The 21,698-nt window shown below is 40.9% G+C and overlaps 1 protein-coding gene across 6 annotated transcripts in view; it reads left to right on the top strand.

The window, feature by feature from the left end:
• Positions 1-18,229, top strand: part of LOC111265584 (uncharacterized) — a 51,322-nt gene extending 33,093 nt beyond the window's left edge. For 4 of the 6 annotated variants that reach the window (XM_086970544.1, XM_086970543.1, XM_022842390.2 and 1 more), the window contains 3 exons: positions 11,848-11,959; positions 13,038-13,309; positions 17,173-18,229. In XM_086970544.1, the coding sequence (XP_086826670.1) occupies positions 11,848-11,959; positions 13,038-13,309; positions 17,173-17,259 (471 nt within the window). In that variant the 3' untranslated portion in view covers positions 17,260-18,229. The remainder of the gene's footprint in view (positions 1-11,847; positions 11,960-13,037; positions 13,310-17,172) is intronic. The other 2 variants (XM_086970545.1, XM_022842391.2) reach the window with 2 other exon arrangements.
• The last annotated feature ends 3,469 nt before the right edge of the window (positions 18,230-21,698 follow it).

Genomic DNA, 21,698 nt, shown 5'->3' with positions numbered 1-21,698 from the left:
GTTCTAAAGGCTTTTAGCAGAATGCGCACCCGCCGTACCACGCACCTGATTGCCTATGTATGTAACGCTGCCTGCTTGTTCATCGGTTTTGGCCTTTTTGGCGTCGGTCTTCATCCGCTTGCTTCCTCTTTCGACTCTCTCCACTTGAAAGACGAAGAGAGGGAGCAAAAAGAGAAGAAAAAGGCTAAAATAAGGGAAAGGATGAGAAGTACCGGCAACGATTTCGCTTAAGAAAAATGTTTGACCAAGAAAAGAGGCACGGCCGAACCGTTCCGGCGGCAGACGACCCCCATAGAGCAGACACGCGATGCGCCGACGACCTGGGTATCTGGGTCGGCTTGCTGCCGCTGGCTCTTTTTTCTGCGCGGTCTGCTGCAATCTACTGAGCACGCAACTTTGACGTGCATTTGCACGACAACGGGAATATCTCACGGGATGAGCAAAGACAAGCTGCGGGCGTAGCCGCACGGGGCCACACTGCCCCGACTAAAACCATTTTTCGCCATACAGAAAAAAAAATTAAAAAACGAGCCTAACAACAGTACGGTAATAGTACTTATACCATTCAACCGTTGTGTTAAACGGGTATGCTATTAACTTGAAGCGATTGACTGCGGAAACTCGAGCTCTAATGACCGCCCCAGTTGTCGAATCAATATCGCGTTAATGACGCACTCATAGCTGTTTCTACTATTTTGAATTTTTTCCACAAATAAAATGCTTTGTCTGATCTCATGTACTTGTTGTATACGACACAAGTATCAACTTGAAGGATTCCTGAAACGTTGTCAAAACACACAACCCTAAAATTGCTTTCGTAGACTCACTGCATTAGGTTTTTGCTAGTCGAAGTGGATCGCATTAGCAGGATGATAAGAGCAGCGTCCGTATCGGGCTAAACAACGCATGGAGTAAGCAGGATATGATCAGACGCCACATTTGATTGCGCGGTCATCCTGAAACACGCATTGACATGTCCGGGGGGCGCTCATACAAGTTTGCTTAAACACTCGTATCGGACGGATCTACAGGAAGTTGAGCAAGTCAACTGCTGGCAATGAATTGTCGTTGCACTATTCTTAGTAAGAAGACTTTGGAATAATCATTTCCGGCGCATCGCCGAAGAAGAATTTTAAACGCACGCATGGTGCCGTTTGGGAAATCGATTCCATATTGCAACCTGTTAGGTCTCAAATAATACTTTCAGAAAACCCCGTACTAATTGAACTTTTAATAAAATTGACTCCTGTCGTATACGTGGTATCCTCTTCTTTTTGCTTAAAACGTATACTTCAGCATTGCGGAGGAATTTCATAGTATATATATATATATATATTTATCTATTTCGCTTTTTTTTTGGTAAAATAATTTGAAAATTCTACACTGCCTATCTCAGTAACAGAGCTAAAGTTCGCCGGTGCAATAGCATATCTATAGTTTACCACTTCATATGGCTGGTAGCTTGGAAGCTTTAGGGTTGTGTCTCGTAATAGCAAAATATAAACTAATTTGAAAGTAGTGAAAGACATAATCGATAGCAAATAAAATGGTTCTATCTTAAACGGATGAACCACTATGAACAAACGCTAACTCCGTTATCGTAATATGCTGGTAGCCCTATATATTTGGCCTTTTCTCAAACGCAAACGTGGCCCGCAAGCAGATGGTTGAACTTCGTACGAAATGAAAACCGATTAATAGTTGCTTTGTCCGAACGACCGCTTGCCCCCCACCTGGACGAATCTCGGTTTTCCTCGTCGGCGTTGCTCCTTTGCGTCTTCTTTTTACAATTAAGAGTGAAGTTTCCGTCCCAAACAGCTGTCCTCTTCATCCTCATGTTTCTTCGAGACCACGGTTTCACTCCGACTCAGTTGGCGCCAACATACATCTTTCGCAAGACAACGATGGCGTCGATTCTAAAGCTGCGCGATTGCTTGGTTTGGCCTGCGATGCCCTACTAAGGGTCTGTCGTTGTGGTGGCTCCAAGGACATTGCGCTTCTAATACAACCGGTTTGCCTGGTGCTTGACGGTGCTGTAGCTTGTACCGCTGTTGCTGTTCGCTTAAAGAATGTGAATTACTCCATGCGGTTCATCTCGTTCAACCAGAAGTGAAGCTATCTGAGAAAGACGATGGGGCGTCGTCCGTGTACGTCAAAGCTTCTTCTTGCTTTTTGCAAAGATTGCTCCTTCTTGCCTTCTCTGCTTTTTATACACCGCAAATGTGACAGACTTAAAGGACGGTGTGAATTGTCTGCTTCTGTGGCAGAAAATCGGTACTATACAATCGAGGGAAGGGCAGAATAGCACCAAGGGCAACGATGACGACGACAAAACACATCGGCGAGCTCACATTTGTAGCTCTAGTAGACGGAACGCAAACAGCAGATACAAACAATGAAAAAGAGGAAATGATGAAAATGCACTGAGAAGATATGGCCCCCATAAAATAGAGTGGAAAAAGCCGAAAAGTCTAGACCCAATGTTCCGTGATATAGGAAACGTGATAAAAAAGGCAGGAGAAGAACGAACTACGAAGAAGGTACAGGATAAACCAATAAAAATAAATATACGACTTCTGTGCCGATTATGTCTCGCTTCCATGGCTATATGTCCAACTCAATTTGCGGGTCATCTTCCATTTTCAGATCTCCAACTTTCTCCCAGTTTCGGCCCAAATGTCGGCCTTCAAAGCGCCTTCTCTTTCTTATCCTTCACTAACTGCAAATACACTTGTTTTATGTTTGTCGAGAACTCGAACACAGATTCTATAATTTTTACATCTTGTGCACTGTTGTCTCCCAAAAAAGCGCGCATGGAAATTACTCCTCACAAGCTACTTCATAATTTCGTCAGTCAAATCGCATTATATATTTCTTCTGGCCAACTTACACAGCTTACATCGAAAAACAACTTCAAAAGCTATCGACAATAGGTGAATAAGCTAAATAAACAACAATGCTATACGCGAAATGTGACAGTGGCGATCGTCACAACAACGTCAGCAAAGACTCTGTGATCTTGACGGTCCTAGTCAGCATTTGCCTTTCGGTGCCGGTTCGTCCTTAAGCTCGTGTTCCCGAATCTCCTTTACACATCAGAAACCTCCTAGACAACGCAAATAACCTGCTATGAAGTTTCGTTCTTGCCTGTTACTGCCTAATTCTGTTGCTCGCCCACTCGGTTATCGGATGCAAGCGATGTGACACAGTGCAGTCATCTTCGCTTTGTAGATCTCTACACGGAGCCAGGGGCAACGGCGCAAGACAAACGACGGTCGAAGGAAAACAGTCTCGTGTCAGAATTACAGATTTTGTTTAGAAGAACTTCGTTTACGTAGAGGCGCAGAGTGGCAAATATATTAAGGGAAAAATCAAAATGTCACGCTGAAGCTCGACTGTAACAGAATGTCATTGTGCGTCTTTTCTATGTGCGACGTAGAACCACATAGCAGGGATTGCGGAAGTCCACAATTCTCAGCGTCGCCTTTGCCGCTTCCATGCTCATTTGGCAAGAAGCTTCTAGTTGATGTATGCGTATTGTATGCACGTGCGCATAAATTGTGGGGCAGGCATGGGGTCTGTAGACAAGCAAAATGAAATTCCATCCGCACCTGCGAGCTGACACCGACGTAAAATAAAGGAGCCATGATGAAACAAAAGATAAAAGAACACGGTGACAGATTGCAATTATTCGAGTATCGACAGAAGGGATAAATGCCTTTGACAGCTCGGATCTACGTCTTTAAGAAAACCAGGATGATGAAATATAAGATTGTATAGTGTTACAGACTAGATTTGTCGCCTGAAAAATAGGTGCAAGTCCGCCAGGTGCCCATATTTTTGTCTACTGGTTCCTAATATACATATAAACCGGGCATAGTAAGAGATAGTGTAGCAAGTAAACAATAATGCCTCTGGTTCTGCCTGGACCAGCCCTAAGACGTCATACAATGGTATAGTCAGTGACTAGACTTCTTATTTTCAAGGCGCATTAGTGGTGACGATGATCGGAAAATGTCGTCCGTTGTCTGAACATTTTCTCTTCTCTGCGGCGGCAAAAGGGCGAAATGTGGAGTTCCGAAAGAAGGTTTTAATGGACTCATTCAAGAGGCTGTCGAGGCTATCACTGTCGCCCACATCGAACGACGAGCAACGAGTTGAATGGTAGGGGCAGCTATTCTGGCTGTTCAGTAGAGCGTGGCCCATTTGTCTCATCCCTTCCTGTATGATAGCGATTCTTCGCCAACGTTCATAATTTGTGTAGCTGCCAAATACAGCCACAAACAAACGCACATATACATAAATACACGTGACTCCGAATCCGACGTCTACGTGTTTATGCGCACGCTTTAAGATAAAGAAATTCGTATTAGGGAAGATACGAAAGAAGATGCGGAAATTCGAAAAAAGGTTCGTTATACACGGATATTTCCGTTTAAATGTCCTTTGTAACAGATAGTGAAGTCAGCCTGAGCAAAGACGCTATTGGGAAGGTATGTTTTACGTTAACAGTCAGCGTCATAGGACTGATGTTTGTTAGCAGGGTACGACCGTGTTTAACGGAGCGAGTAACCTGCAAGCGAACTGACTTTCCTGATAGGATAGAGCAAGATAATTGTCATCATCATGGACTCAGTTTACATAGCCTGTTGGTCCTATGGCTTTACGATCCGACGGTGCTTGTATCAAAACCTAAAGTTTTTGCTTTTTCTTTCGTCGAATAGTAGAAAAATAGTTCGTCTCGCTTGAGACTCTCCTCGAGTGTTCTTTTTTATCTTCCTGCGACTAACCTATATGCTTTCAATAATTTCCTCCTCGATCTTGAAGCCTGATATCCTGCTCTCTACGGCTCTAATTAACTCGCCTTCAAAACAGACTTTGGTGCTGCCCGCGTCTGATAATGAACGCAGTGGCGGCTGCTACGGCAGAGGCAACAAGTAACGTAGAGAACCGATAGAGACAAACATACATAAGAAATTGTTGGGGATGGCTGACGAAAAGCGATAGTCTAGTTGCCCATCAGCACAAGTGACGTAAATCTGACAAGTTACTTTTTCCTCATAGCGAACCTGTCCATAGCTTTGCCGACGTTTCTAAGGACTATCGGTAAGCAAACGGTCTCACTCATATGAAGGCGGTGAAAGTCGTACGCCTGGCCGCAGTGTATCTAATGCTCCAGTTGGTATAGGGCGTGCAGCGGAAAAGGGCAAAAAGCAAACATTAGGTGGCGCGCAGGAGCTGTGACAGTGTTGACAGTCGACATCGCTACTAGATCATACGAAAGTAATACTGTGCTATAAGCGGAGTTGCTCTTTGCGCAGCTGGCCATAAAAGCCGCATAAAGTACGCCATCTCCAGCTAGAGATATGGCACACCTTGATGGTGCTGTATATCAGATTGACGCTATTTTAGTTTCCGTTTGAAAAGAAGTACTTGGCTGATATCGTCACCACAGGTTCGTGGTAATGTGAATGACTGAACGACCTGTCCTTCTTGCATTTGCACCCTGCCATTGTTAGGTATTAGTAGCAGAACTAGAACAAGGTCATTGGCGGCAGGCCTAGAAGAAAACATTTAGGTAACAAAATATGCTAAAACAATGATCCTGGCTATTGTCAAGCTAAGACTTTAGCAAGACGTTTAATTGCTTAATCGTGTACAGGCATAGTGTAGGTCTGTAAAGATCTGGCAGCAGCGTAAGGCATAACTAGTTTCATTCGTAGAATACAGACAAATTAATGAATATTAATGAATCGACACGTCGTCGTAGAGCCCGGTCGTATTGTGATAGATTAAGTAATTTGTTGAATGCTACAGATATTTATAACACAATCAAAAAGTTTATAGGGGATATACGATAGGAGACGGAGAGCAACGATTAGAAGCGGATATTACGTCGACCGTTTAGATTCCTCACTTAAACAGACCAAAGCTGTTCTCCACGCCCACACCCTAGGCGCGGCCTTCCGGGTTCCGGCTGGTGTGGCTCACCTGTATATCAAGTATTGCCCATATACTTATGCTGTACCGTCAACATTTTGCTATATATATATATATTTAATAAGAGTGTACAAAATATGATATCTCTATATATCTAAAAATATCTAAAATTATTTTCTAATTATTTTTTTTTAATAGTAGCTTTATAATAGTTGTGTTGGAATGAAGCTCAGGCGGGTTGCTCGGTTGTTTTTCTTCAGAATACGATAATAGCAAATAGAATATATTCGCTAATAAATTTTCGCTAAAAATACACGTATAAACTGTTAGAAAGGTGACCTTATCCGTGTGTACACTACAAGTTCTATTTTTCATTGAAGATTGTCCTATGTTATAAAAATACACTCTATGCATCAACTCTATTTATTTCTTTCGATTAAAACTATCTTCATGGTAAATGAAGAGAAACATCTTGTTACAAACAGCGAAGCGACGACAACTGTTTTTCTCCTATTGCCACACATGCTCAGTAGGCTAAAATATTTGAATACCAACTTTATTTATCTAATGATTGCGAATATTGGTTTCTTCATCCCCCACACAACGGTTTTTTCGTGTTTCAGCTTGGAAGAGCTACTCCCCCATATAATTATTTTTCTTAAACTCAGCGCTCAGGATGGTAACAAAGTTACCCCATGGATATGCTAAGCTTTCACTGCACTTATTGAGCCAATAGTACCTTACAGATATAACGTGAAGAATTTAACCGAACACACAAACACAAAGTATTGCTGGTTTTAAAAGACAAAATTAAAGCAAACGTTTTATTCTATTGTAAAATCATATTACTAAACTACATATACGCTATTATAATTAACGATCTTTAGCCGTTTTTTCTGGTGACCCCATAGTTTCATTACTATTGAACTGCTGTGCTTTCAGGGTAAAAAATTGTGACAGGTAATTTGCGCTACCCCATTGAAACTAAATCATCAACATCATCATAGAAGTTCTCCAGAGACCGAGATCACTGATAGTCTGGTGGCCAAGATCTGGGCCATACGGCGAATCATTTATAATTTGCCATTAAAGCTTACCGGGTAGCTGAAGATGTATGTGGTCTGGCGTTGTCATGATAGACGACGACGCCTCTTCTGTTCGCTAGTCTCAGTCGATTGTTCCAATGGCTTGCCGTAACCTTGTTAGTTGTTGGCAGCGAAGGTCTGGATCGATCGTTCAACCGGGCGGCGCCAACTCATCATGCACGACTCATGCTAAACGCATAAAACATACAGTATTATTTTCTTTTGGCGTCAGTCTAAATTATAGAGCGCATGTTTTATCCGCCCATCATTGCCGTATGTGATTCACCTCTTATCACCTGTGGTCAGCTGTTTAGCTTCCTTGCGTCTGTGTAGAGTTCCGCAGATAGAAGTACGATCAAGTTAATTCTTCTACGTTAATTCGTGTAGGGTCTAAACGTTGTAAGTTAAGATGGTTTCAAACGCTTTTATAGTCGATGTTTGATTTCTTGGCAAAGGCATGGTCACTCACATTTCGATCTTACTCAATGTTCGCGATCAGATCCTTAACTTTTTCTGCAATTGGTCAGGAGTATCTTTCACATCGCACTATGCAGACCAAAAGCAACCAACCGTCTTCGGGTCGTGTTGTTCGATAACGCATCCAATACAGATCCAAATTATCAAAAATTTGTACAGAGATTTCAGTCAGCTTCAAGACGCTCTATCGTAAGTCTAAAAAAAAGGTCTATCAGCAAATCTCAGCTTTCGAAAACTTATCATCCCCTGCCACAACCCCACCACACCGATATCGACCAGACGCGATTTATGCTATTTATGGCGACCAGATATGTGACCTCAAAATGATCTAGCTAGAGGCACGCTCAATACGTTTTCGACAATAGAGTGTATTTTAGAAGAGTTCCATTTGGCATAGTTCGTAAGACCGCTGTTGTAGTGCGCTTTTAGACTATAGGTACCTTCAATGATGAAAGTTAAAAAAACCCTTCGGATTGCATCGTAGTAACCCGTTTCGACCCGTTCCGTCAGTGGATTACGTAGATCGATAGTTATGAGTGCGATGATGTTTAGGCATTTTTTCGCGTAGAAGCAGTGATGGAGAAGCTAGTCGATCGAAGCACTGCCTGAACTCGAATTGCCCCGTCGTTTTGCACTTATTGAGATATCAGTATACTTGAAGTAGGAAGATATCAGAAAGATACATTTTTATAAATGAAACTTAAAGTGGTTGCCATTGTGACGTTGAGGGTATTCATCAAACACGAACGGTCATCGAAAAAATCTTGTATCCACGAAAAGAACAAGCAAGACCATAATATATATATACATACACGATAGCGAAAACAAGTTCATCCAAAGGTATATTTATATTGAGGTCCACGTTTTGCTTAACGTGCTGACTTTCATAGGCTCATCATATCAAGCAGCTACGGGCGGAGTGGGTCTGACAGGTAAAGTTTTGCCACCATATGAATCCTACGTGGATTACAGTAGATGATGGGACTCTCAATTCTCTGACGTGAGATGCGTGCCAATAGAGAAAACCAGGTTTACATCAAGCGTCTAGTTTTGTTATACTAATATACTTTCTCGATCAGCAACCATAGACGAGGTAAGCCATAGCGTTTCTTAATTTATAATCACCTACTATAGTCATAGGAGAAGGATGGAGCGTAGATGTCGCTTGAATATTGATAGTATCACTTGTAGAATATGCCAAACCTGTCAAATGTTGTATGATATCTTCCGAAATCTCCCTATTTACTACAAGCCAACATACAGCTGCTTGTTCACCATTAACTATTTTCTTGCAAAAAAACAAAAAAGAAAAAACCTCTAGAGTGTATTGTAGACGAACATTTTAATGGAACTGTATAGTTTTAGGAGTATGGCATACGGAAGCTTGCTTATCGACTCCTTCACGTACCGAGTTATCAAAATCAAGAGGTTTCAAAATGAAATTCACTCAGTCGTTCCTAATTGTAGACATTTAGTCGCGCCAGCCGTTGTGCTAGCGGCACGAAATTTATTTTTTCTATTTAACCGTTCAGAAATATTACATATTTCAGATAAAATATAGTTTCATTGTACAGTCTATATGAGTGCATCTGTATACGTTAAAAATGATTATACCCTGAATTTTTCCACCTGATCGTTCATTGGCCGCCTCTGTCTTTTGACACCCGATGCCATTGATCCGCCAGTATCATTATACAACACCCTATATTTGACCACTGCAGAAACGTATAGAGGACCAATGAAGTGATAGTTCTACTAACATCGAGCTATCATCTGGTTACCCACTTCATCAATGCGAGAAACGCTATTTGCTTGTCTGGATAGACTGATTTGTACCGTAACAATCGGGACTGGTCATGTGACTCGGGTAATTACCCTTGAACTTTTTCGGCACACGACGCTTTTTTCTCTCGGTAGTCAAAAGGACATAATAATAATAATAATAATAATAATAAGGGGTGCTCCTTAATATTTTATTGATTGTATTCCATCCTAGCTCTGCTAAGCCTAGCGATAGACTGTTCATGTCTGTAAAGCAACTACGTGAACTTTATAGTGACAGTAAAATGCTTAAATATAAAATCGTCTTTATTCAAAAGCACTACAGCATGATTATAGTACGGTCACATAGAACGCTCTTTGTGTTCACGTAGAATTAATTAATTAAGTTACTTCATTAGGGACCTGCCTTTCTCAATTTCGTTGACAAAATCGTAAATCTGCCCAAAAAATAATAAAACGTCGCCTATCTACGTACGCCGTTCTGACGCCATTTTTAAAGCTATTTACCGACTGAACGCTAAGGCAAATTTCACGGTGTTTCGTCGCCGTATCGACACCATGTCGTTACAGCTATACAATTTCAGCTATTGCTTTCAGTTAGCATGATAGAAAAAGGAAAATCTAATCAAAGGCATGCTGTTTTGTGACCGACAAGAAGACTTACATTTGGGATTCTCCGGTTCTCCATACCGGATTCTCCGGACTGCATAGAAAATGTCCGATTGTTTGTTTGTTTGTTGCCATGTCAATAGTGGTAGTTCCTATTTATACGATTGCACGATGCTGTGAATAAACTGAACATTTTACACAAGTAGTGAGTATAATGGGCCACGATAAAGTCTGTGAATGCCTCATTTTTATAACCTGAACGGGGCGACGTCATGACCATCGTCCCTTTAATGTACCTCTGGTTTTGGGCGCCAGCCAGCTACTATGCATCGGCCGGGGTCGCCGGTCCGAGCGTTTGCGGTAACGCGATGCCCCTAGAACCCCATCCATAATTTATAACGATACCGGCCTCTCACACGCGTGCTGGCCTAACAGGCTCATGCAAGTAAGAGCCTTATCTGCTAATATTTAACTACAATTGGTTTACATTACATATGCAAATTCACTGGAATATGCAGGTATCGGTGCTGTGAGCGAGGGACGAACCTTGTCTGGCCCCATGATGAATTGTCGGCAGCGATGGAGCTTCTTTTGCCATCGCAGGGTTTTGAAATACACTCTATTCACAACACTCTAACAATTGCGGTCAAATGGACAGTCAGGAAAGTCGTAAATCCCGCGCGTCTCGTTTACTTTCAAATTTTGACCCGACCTAGATTATCAAGAATTTCAATCATATTGTTGTATCCATTAGCTATTTATCTTATTTATTCTATACCTATTTTTAAATTGCATTTTAACATACACCCATATAAAAAGAATGCAATTTATTTAGCTAGGTTTAAGATGTATACTAACAAGAAGGCAAGCTGCCTGTATAGGCTCTCGTATCTTGTCGCATGCGTCATCTTTGATGTTCGTTCTTTGCTGGCCAATGCTTGTGACAACACTGAACCTAGTAACAACCTTGTATATTTCATGAAAGCTGACCCTTATGTACACGTTGCGTTGGAAGCTGTGCTCGGACCGCTGTAATCGATACTGCGGAAAATGGCTGCCGGAACTAAAGTAAAAACAAAAATCTATTCTTGTGCACCTGTTTTCAGTTCGGTAGACATTTCTAGCAGCATGAATAAAGCAGATAATGAGTATTCAGAAGCAAACAGGCTACCTGGACTATCGCTCTCGATGGGTTGAACGCGATAATGTCTGGAAAATTAAGAAGATTGGGCTGGACCAGGTTAACATCGTCGCAAGAGTTCTTCCAATGTTCTACTTGTTATAAAGTAGCAGGATATGATTCTAGTAATAATGTCTATGTGTGATAGCCTCACCGTCTGTTGGCAGATTTCATTGACACTTTTCGAGAGAAAGAAAGGACACGAAAGATTCATTGGTAATAGCTATCGACTCCAAAATATGACTCGTGATGTTGACATCGTCAGAATTGTGAAATGAATGTAAGCCGACAATATTGTGTAACGCGTATTTTACCCTAGTATACATCATTTTCACAGTAAAAATTCGTTTGTTGAATGATGAATTGAACCTGGCACCTTCAGGTCATCAATGAAACCGCCACACAGTCCTTCTATGAACGGTACAGTAGAGACTGATTTCGTACAGGGATAGAAAGATAAACAAATAGTGGCTTGTTGGTGTAGTGAGTGCAAGTGAGAACATCTTCTAACGACTAAACGTTGGGTCAGCGTCTGCTATCTAGCGACATTATTTCGTAACCAGCCATTGCACTGGTTGAAACGGCCATAGATGTTGTTCTATGCGTTACGACAATTTTCCTTTTGTATAAAATACGACGACATACTGTTTCAATGTCATAGTCAACAACATTAATATCGACGCGTCAGGGGTGCTTCCGAAGGGAAATCCCCAAAATCTAGCTTCAGTCCCAGCTAACTATAGAGGTCTCCTGTTTTCCTTCTCATTGTTTTAGTATGTCCGTCAGGAACGATACGAAGCTCGACTGTACCACATCTACGACGAGTTCGTTCGCAGGGATCGTTTTCTACGTCTCAGCAAGAGACACTCCTCGGCCGGACATTCAGGTAAGGACGGTGGGGGGCAAGGGGTAACGGTAGCAGAAGCAATACGGAAATACCAACGACAGAAACAACACGAGCAGACAACCTAGAATGCGCATAGTAGATACGCTTACACTATTTGTTCCTGCTCTATTCTTCGCAGTTGTGAATCGTTGTCCTTTTTGCGTTCTAGTGTCTTGCTTGTCCCAAAGGCCAAAGACGACGCATATCGTATAGTGTAAACGAGACAGGACACGGAGTTATCTACTGTGTTTGATATGCATTCCGTACTACGCGAAGAACTACGACTTAGTAAAAGATAACTAAACATGCGACTAGTATAAGCATGGCTGCGAGCGCCCGGTGTCCTTGCTGCTAACGTTAAATGAATTGCCTGTTGCAAATTAATGATCTCTAGCTAGTGGCAGTAACTGCCTTACCTCTGTGTATTCAATTCGATACTGGCCAAAGCAGATTAAAATAAATAAAATAAAAAGATTCATATTATACTGTAGGCGATCTTTTCCTTTGCTAAGACTAGTACTTCGGCTACTTGTGCTAATTAGATAGCAATATCATTACTTAAGTGATAATATTGGTTAAGACCCTTATATATATATATATATATATATAGTTCGGGTGTTTTCTATAATTTGCGTTTACATATTGACAAATGAAATCCAATTGACTTTTTCGCATGGACCTTGTATTTTTTTTTATATTGATATTGACGCATCTGTACTGATTATAGTAAATACAAAATAAGCCTACTACACACAAACGTCTATTACATTTCAAATGAAATTTTGTTTGCCTTTTCTGGAACGTTCTATCATTTCTTTGACTCAGCAACGTAAGGCCTCTTACCAGAAGGCCACCCTCCTAAAAGTATTACCCTCTGCATAATAAAATATCCCTTATTTTCAACTAGAAAGGCGCATGCCTGAAATAATATACCATACTGTCTGAAATACGGTTGGGCTTGCATGAATGGTAGTGTAAATACGCAAACAGGGCACGTTTTTGAAGTCCGTTACAAGATCGTGCATCCCTGCGCCGCATTATGCACATGAGACTTACGACGATGTACGACTTGCGACAGCTATGTTCGCAGGTGTGACGAGCACAACGAACTGCGAAGAAATGCCGCCACTGCAGTTCCCGCATCCTGGAACTTTGACCAGCGGCAGTGCACTCAGTCCTGGGGCATCGGGAGGGGTGCCGTATTGTGGACCAAGCGGGGCCAAAACTCCGCCAGGACCCGCCGGCACAACTGGGCCCCTACGCATACCGCATATACATCTACCTGCCTCGAAAATACGAAATCCCCATCCGCTCTCAGACGAGGAAGGCGATGATGACGGACCTATTCAAGTGAGTACTATTTATGACTAAGAAATGTAGCGCGAAACGATTCAAAGTTATATTAGGAATATAAGCAAAAAGCTTAACGCATGTTTATATTTCATGCAAATTTTTCACATTCTACCTAAAGTTAGAATAATTGAAACTTCAAATCTAAAAGGTTCACTAGATACAGTCTAATAACTTACCCCGTTTGGCTACATTTGATATGCAAGTGTACAGCATCGAATGAGCCCTATTTGTCTATCAAAGATGCTACATAACAAAATAGCAATTAACACTAGGTACTACTTTTCTGTAACGCGTACCTGATGCTTTATTTATCCGCAATTCGAGCGATTATTTCAACTAGGTCATAATAAATTCATTCAAGTTACGCAGGCTGAACATTGTCTTAATACTAAACCGGTATAATATAATCCGGTTTTCATTACGCGAGATTTATTCCCCTTCTCGTGTATACTTTTATCATACATTTGAGGAGGCGAACATTTTTCTCCGTGGAAAAGGCTTAGAAAGAATTTGGGAAAGCTTTAGGCGGAAAGATCTGCTTAAACGGGATCCGGCGCTTGTCAATCTGTTAATCTATTAAGCAATACGAAAGGGACCGTGGAAATAGAAAAAAAAGAAAATGATTTATACACCGGTTTTATCTAATCTGCTCCAGTTTCTCCGGTAGTTTATCATCGGAGTTAATCTTACACAAACATCCATCAGTGGTTCTCCGGTGTGTTTATATACGGTATAAGGGTTCGTCTGAACGAAACCAGACCTTGGCTATTATTTACTTTCAGCAGTTTCTCAAATATTTCGTGTATTAAAGAAATAACTATTTACTTTTACGAGGCTAAAGAGAAAAACAAAAAAGCATCGTTGAACAATTATTTAAAGATATACCATTTGCCTGACTTTGCCGGCCACTCGCTAACTTAGCCCTGATAGGGTGGACGACGCAAGCCGGTTGACGTGTGAGCCAACCTTCTCACTGTAACAATAACTCCTATTCGTTTATATGATGACGGGAATACAATGAATGCAGCTTTAGGCGCTGTGCTAAAGTTTTAACCCACTCAATGACTATCTGCCGCGCATGGAACGGTTTGGTAAGGTGCTCTCTTTTCTAACCGTTGAAAGAGGTGTTCCAATAGCGACAACAATATATCATACATAACACAAATGCACTGTTTTACAGTTAAGACTAACTAGCGCTGCTGGGTTTGGGAACTATCGTGGGCTCACAAATTTTCCCGAAGCCCATAGCCAGGTCTTTGTATTAGGTAAGTTGAATATACAACTACGAGTTTATTAAATGGACTCGACTTTCTTTGGCTCTATAAATACACGAATACAAAACTCAACAATGAGCTTCTTACACTGAACAAAGTTTCCAGATTTTCTTTATCGCAGAAACGATCTTCGGTTGGGTAGGAATTTTTCTCTACATCGTACGCTACTTATCCTAATTAACTGGCACACTTGTACTTTGCCCTCTCGCGAAGATTAATAGTCATAATACATACATACTTGTGGCAAAGCATTATCTTTGACGAAAAAGACAAACTGGTAAAAGTGGCAATTTTCAATGCGTCCTTATTCGGTGCAGTTCTAAGCTTCGTGAGTAAAAGCCTAGTTCGTCAGGGAGCTTTTGCGCTAAGAGGAAGAAAAGCATCGAATCCTGGGTATGCTTGAACGGTTCGCCCACCTTAAGTTACTTCAACTGAATTGTTCAACCAAATTGATACACTTACCGTTTACTTAATTTGTTTATACCTAGGCGAGGAGCTCTAATTCGTCGACAAGTTCCCAGGTTTGCTTTGTCCACCAAATGCTAAACCATTCATATTGAACCCCCGAAAAAATCCATCGTAAAATTTCTTCGACCACTGTCAACGTACGACGTTTGTACGCAAACTCTGCTGACGTGAATAATCAGAGAGCTTCATGGATGACCATAGAATTATTGAGTGGAACTTTATTTGTGAACGTGATTGTGGCATTTTAGTTTCAGGTATATCAGTGTCTTCTTCTTCTTCTTCTTCTTGTTCTTCTGTGATCACCTGACCATTCGATCAACACCTAGCAAATGATTTTTAGATACAATAGCCCAGAAGGCAATTTACAATGGTCAACGATAATATTAGATAGATCGTGATGGCTTCTGTCGCGAGTCGGTTACGAAGCCCAACGGAGAATAGCAATTCATGGTGACCGTCTAGTGTGGCACGCTGACGATCTCTGACGCTGATATGCTGGCAGCTGATTCAGGAAGGAAGACGACCTGATTCAAAATAACAAGTTGCTTCTTTGGCGATATTGCAAAAGCGGCGGACTCAGTGAAGTATCATTGAGCTGTAAATACCAATGGTAGTCGGTCATATCGGCAGTCGCGCAAATCTGAAAGGATGAACGAAACAAACATTGGACGATCTGCGTATGGGTTGGTCAGTTCTTTGAAACAGATACACTTACTAGTATAATCGTTTTGCTTAACGACAGACGGTACGAAGATTGTCGACATCGATAGCGTCGTTGCTTATACAACTCTCGTACGAAGTAGTGCTTGTATTGACTGCGGAACTTAGCAGGGAGGAACTGTTTTAAGTAGAATTTCTACAATCCATATGCTTTTTTACTCATCTAGTTTCGAAATGCGCTTGAAGAGCTACTTCAATCGTATTGGGAACATTGGTAATCGAACAGGCATAGCCAAAGACCGTTATAAGCTCGTCTAGCGTTTTATAATAACACTCCTTCGACGCGTACTAAATGCATGTATATATATCCATGGCTGGAATATAATATTCGCAGGATAAATCGATAGGTTTCAGCCATTTTAAATTTTTTAAATGGCGTCTCGGTTCTCGAAACGGACATGTGAGCAAAGGTGTATACCGCGTAGCTTACGTACGACTTTTTTTTTTTTTTTTTTTTTTTTTTTTTGTTATATAACCCTATTTCATACGCGGAGTAAGACACTATTCCTATACATCGAGAGCTATTCTCTGAAAGCTTTTTAGATCACTGTACGACATCGAAGCGGGTTACCTCTGTTTAGGTCAAGCCAGTGGGTCCTACGTACGTTTTCGGTCGTCTTTCTTACCAACAGGTTCATTATTACAACCTTTTCGTCGACAAGTATGTAGTTTAGATTTGATGTGCTCATATATATATATATCCATAAGTAGATCAGAAGCTCATATATGTATATTCCTAAGTAGATCAGAAGCGGCGGCCATATAAAGCGTCCAAGAAACAATATTATCGTCGTCCATATTGAGCACAAGCTATGTGATCATTCTACGAGGAATTATAAACAAATCATCTATCGTAGGAAATAGAAGCAATTGCTTATCAGGACCCTGTAGTGAAGTTCAGTACATAAACTTCACTATCTTGGTGTACACATTGCCACATAAAGCATAGGGATTAGGTAGGATAGCTCAGTGACGTAAAAAAAGCATAATTGGCTATTATACTAATCGAAGATGGCGTCGAACTCGTTCTATAAACGCTGTAAAATGCACGAACAGAAATATCTTTGACATTTTTTTTTTCTGCATGATACTAACGGGTCCGTAAAAGTTGCAGTAATCCGAGTAAACAGGTCGAGCCAGTTGGACGTCGATGTCCATCGATAGATTTTCTGAACTAGAAAATGAATTATAGTTTTAATTTTTCATAGAAAAAAAAGTCGATTGTCTCGGCCTAAGCTCAGGTAGATCTACATATTTTCCACTGAGCCTTATATGTAACCATGTATTATCTATCAAAACATTTATTCTCGCTGGTTCTCTAGCTAGCATGCAGACGGAACTTTTCGTGTTGCAGTGTTATAAATTTTCTTTTTTCTTCTTTCTCAATTAATGGCCAAGTTGTTTCAGGAGGAACTTTTAGGAGTGCGTGCTTCAATCCCTGTTCGTGTCGAAGACTCACAACGGCAACTTGATTCGACCGTGTAGAAGGCAGAAAGTTGAATACAAGGGAAAGGATAGCGTTACATGCCAGCTTAGACAGTGTATCATATCTGCCTAATTCTTACCACCTACCCATATGTTTAGTGCTATGGCTATCTGTATTATTGTTATAGTCATTATGATTGTGAAGATACGAGTCTCTCCGCTTCCCTGCTCCATTTCGGTGTGCCAAATCGGATGGCCTGCGCGTATTCACGATGAAATATACTGTGTATTATTGCTATAACAATGTATGTATCACTTTTACACTGGTACTTTTTAATGGTGACGACAATAGATGTCGTTGCCGTCAGTATATATAATAAAGAAATGGACGTCTTGGGTGTAACAACAGTAATTACAACGGTGGCACATCGCTTACTATTCTATATTATTCATAGCGATGTATATACTGTACGTTCTTCATTGTACAATAACCATAAATTATATATATTAGTGACAAGACAAATTGGGCAAACGACATACACTATGATAATACGTGTTTCTTCCAAAACAATTCAGCAAAATAACAACGACGAGAAAATTTTTATTGATATCGTAAATACACGCGCGCACACACACACACACACACACACACACACAAAATCCAAGGAATCCACAGGTCCAAATTGAGACAAATAACTGTATATAGATATACGCCACTTTAGATCGACTAATATACGCAAGTTCTTTGACAGTTACAGCTTTTATTCCAGGATTCTGCTAGAAGATAAGGTCAACATCCCCTCTGCGCTAGACAAACCCGTAACCTGCTTCGAACTAGTCCGTTCCTTGTATTTACGAGACCCGAATATAAAAGAGATAAAATATAATATACTATTGGGAGATTCTATATATATATATATATATATATATATGAAATAAGTGAAACGCGACGTGGCATAATAATTAAGAGAGTTGACGGAGAGATAAGAAGGGTATTTAAATAAACGATCGCAACTTTACTAGCACTGTATACGGCTTTTCTGCTTTTTGGTACTAACGGGGTAGCGCTTATGTAGTGATATGAATTGGAAAGGCCAACCATCATCGGGATTATATATTGCGTATGAGAATACTAAAAGCATAACTTTACTAAGACAAACCTTTTTCAATCAGAATATAATATGAAGTACCGAAGTACATTTACTGCCAACAGAGAGAGAGAGAGAGAGAGGGAGAGAGAGAGAGAACTTCAGTTCAAACTTTAACGACTTAATTCACAGGCGACGCATACTGCCCATAGTACTGTAGTACCAAAATTAATTTTGCACCTATACAGTTAATGAGATATGTACTTTCCGTGTTATGTAGATTTCAGTCAAATTTTGGTCTTCTTCCAATTTTCCGAAAACGGTGGATCCTATTGGAATACGTTTTATATCTAGATTGTGTATATATGAGTGCCCTATCTATTGGTGCCCAACTCTCTCCCCAAAGAATATACATTTTTGCTCTTATTTCTTATATCTGTTCCTGCACGCTGATATAGTGATCGTAGTGTTTTTTTTTTATGTAGAATTCTATTTTTGGTAATCAAAACACCTCTTGCAATCATTTGCACTTTCTTTTTTTACTTGCTGATAAAACGAACCTGCCTACAGGTGGCGACCCAAATCATAAACACTGATCATGAGGCATTGTGTAGGCCTGTAGCAGGCGTCTTACGAGCCGCTTTTGGGTGGGGTGGGGGTGGAGAGCGGCTGCTGGATCTTCTAGTTGAGAAAAGGTTTTCGGGCGTTAGACGCTACGTTGGTATGTCTTTACATAGTGTTAACATGCATGCATGCATGCAAATTTCGTATCAAGAACTGAAGTTATTTAGCAAACGCGTATATTGATTTCGCATATATCGATATAAGCTGCACGATTTTCCATATTTTTTCCTGGTTTCAGTAAATTGCAGAAAAGCAAAAAAGTTGGGCAGAGTGTCAATAAGTATCTCAATCACTATGCTTTCTCGAAAACCTATGCTATCAAGATAGCGAAATTAAATTTTGCACCAGCTTGGCATTTTTCGAAAATTCAAAAATCCATAAAAACAATGAAATTTGTAAATAAATAAAACTTTTTTTTTACACAGATTCATAAACTCAGTCTAATTGACTGAAGGGGAACATGTGATTATTCATTAACCTATGAAATATTCGCAGTACCATCACTATTCCCATTGGTAGTGCTATCTTTAGCATCGTTTGGCTTTCGTTGGAAGTATTATGACTGTTACTAATTGAAGCAATATGTATGTATATTATCGACCGTTGCGATAATCGTGTCAATATCCTTGCAGACGTTGGCCGGATCTGACAGTTGTGTGATCATGTAGATATCGATTTCGGATACGTTTCGCCGCATTGAGCAGCTGCCGCAAGGCATGCCAATGCACAGTGACATACAATGGGCGTCATGCCGAGACGGAACAAGATAAAATGGGAGTTTCCATTTGACGATCGGTCTCATTCTAAGAACTTTCCTCTCCTGTATCTCTTAAATCCACTTTACTCCGTGCCAGAGCCCTGCTAGTTGACCTGACGAGCTACTGTATATTGGTAGCGTGGACCTTTTACAGAATCTTGTCGGCTTTCGTTGCTCCATCCTTATTGAATATCAGAGGCAAAGGAGAAATCAACTTTGTGACGTATCGGAAAACTCCAGGTTGGGGTGCCCAACAAAGCCGCCAGTATATAACCGATCGGTCTAGGCGCTTTATTAATGAGCAGAATACTTCTTGAAATAAGCTCAAGATCCGGGACAACACCGTTAAATATGCATTGTTAGTCGTGTAGAAATAGAATATTGTTTTGGATCTACGCTTTACATTGCGTTCACCTATTTCTAGTAACACCTCTTACCCCCCAGCTAAATGTGTCCTAAATAAATAGAGCAGATTAGATACCGTAGTTGGCTTAGCAAGGCAATTTTACAGCGAACTATACGGTGGGTGTCTTCTGCTGCACGTATTTATCGGAAACAAACGACTATTTCGTGGTAATGTAACGTCATTACATCGGTTCATGCATCGATGTATACATGTAGGTATGTTTTTCCTCCCAGGGTACTCACGTTCACAACAGGACCGTAATGATATACATTGCTGTCAGTTTGAGCGAAAATAATGCGTTTTCGTTGCATTGGGAGCTTCAGAATAGAACAAAGCAGAACAGTGAATGTTTACGAAGTTAATGATAGATCTTGTATCAATAACGTATGCTAAGTCACTTAGGATCATTTTCTAAATTTTCCAAAAAGTTGTGAATTGTTGGTGATGGGGAAAAGCGCATTATTCTTAATGCTGCATTTCCCAGTTGGATAATAAAATCAGTCGATGACCTTTCACGGGTACGACCGGTATCATTTCTGTAGCCCAGAAGAGATGTTTTCTTGCCGTATCGAGGTAGGTAGGACAAGGCAAGATATTCACACAGTTGAATCGTCATCATAAATATCCCATCTACACAATTAAGGACAGGCATTCCTCACTCGTATGAGCTAATAAAGCCAGAATAGCGCTCTGTTAACTAGAAGCCCCTCTTAGTAGAAATGCGGAAGGAGGCTTCCGTAGGATGGGGAGGAGGTAGAGATCTTCCGTTGGTTGCTGTCGTTTAAGCGTCGCAAAGCCTTTTCGGTATACTTTTCATGACTTCGACACAACAAAGCAATTCTGTCCTTTGCTTTGACAATCGCACACACGAATGCTAGCTGACCAGTGTAATAGGCACTATATCGTTACTTAATTCTTTTTTCATATGTATCCAGGCTAGCAATGCCCTTAATTAACCAAACTGGACCGAATATGCGCCGCAAACGGACGATCTCATCCAACTAACCTTCTACTTGGGCTCACTAACGGCTCTCAGTCGCATCGCTCAGTGTCTGTGTCTGCCAAGCTGATGAGCCTGAGTGGGTTTAAGCAAAAGGACACTCCAAAAATAACCAGTGAGTACAACAACTTGTTCATTTCTATTATTGAGACTTGAAAGCTCTCTGATCAATGAAGGTGGCCGATTCGCGACTACGATCATCACGACAACTTAAGACGAAGAACAGCCACGAGTCAGCCTTGGATGGAACTAACCACACGCCGGAGTCGTCTCTCAATTCCCCATTGACGGTTACTGCCAATCTATATAGCTTACCTCGCGCTACAGGCCAGTGGCAAAAATACTGTGGCATCGAGTAGCTCGCAGATTGACTTCTTCCTATGCTGCCGGGAAATAAAACGGACCACCGTAGTACAGCAAGTAGATGACAACATTAAAAAAAACATGCTTCCGCTGGAAAAATGTTCATACTCTTAGTGATGGGGGATAAGAGGTCAAATCTCACTATGCAGGAGTGTGATGGTTGACAATGTCTATAGAGACACAGCGCTGGTTCGCGATTTATTACCCTAAGGGCGTCGGATATGGCGTCAACACAGAACGGATACAATCGAGAGAAATGTT

This window comes from Varroa jacobsoni, unplaced genomic scaffold (genome assembly GCF_002532875.2).
Source record: "Varroa jacobsoni isolate VJ856 unplaced genomic scaffold, vjacob_1.0 scaffold_989, whole genome shotgun sequence".
Lineage (NCBI taxonomy): Eukaryota > Metazoa > Arthropoda > Arachnida > Mesostigmata > Varroidae > Varroa > Varroa jacobsoni.
This window is presented reverse-complemented; position numbering and strand designations above follow the sequence as displayed.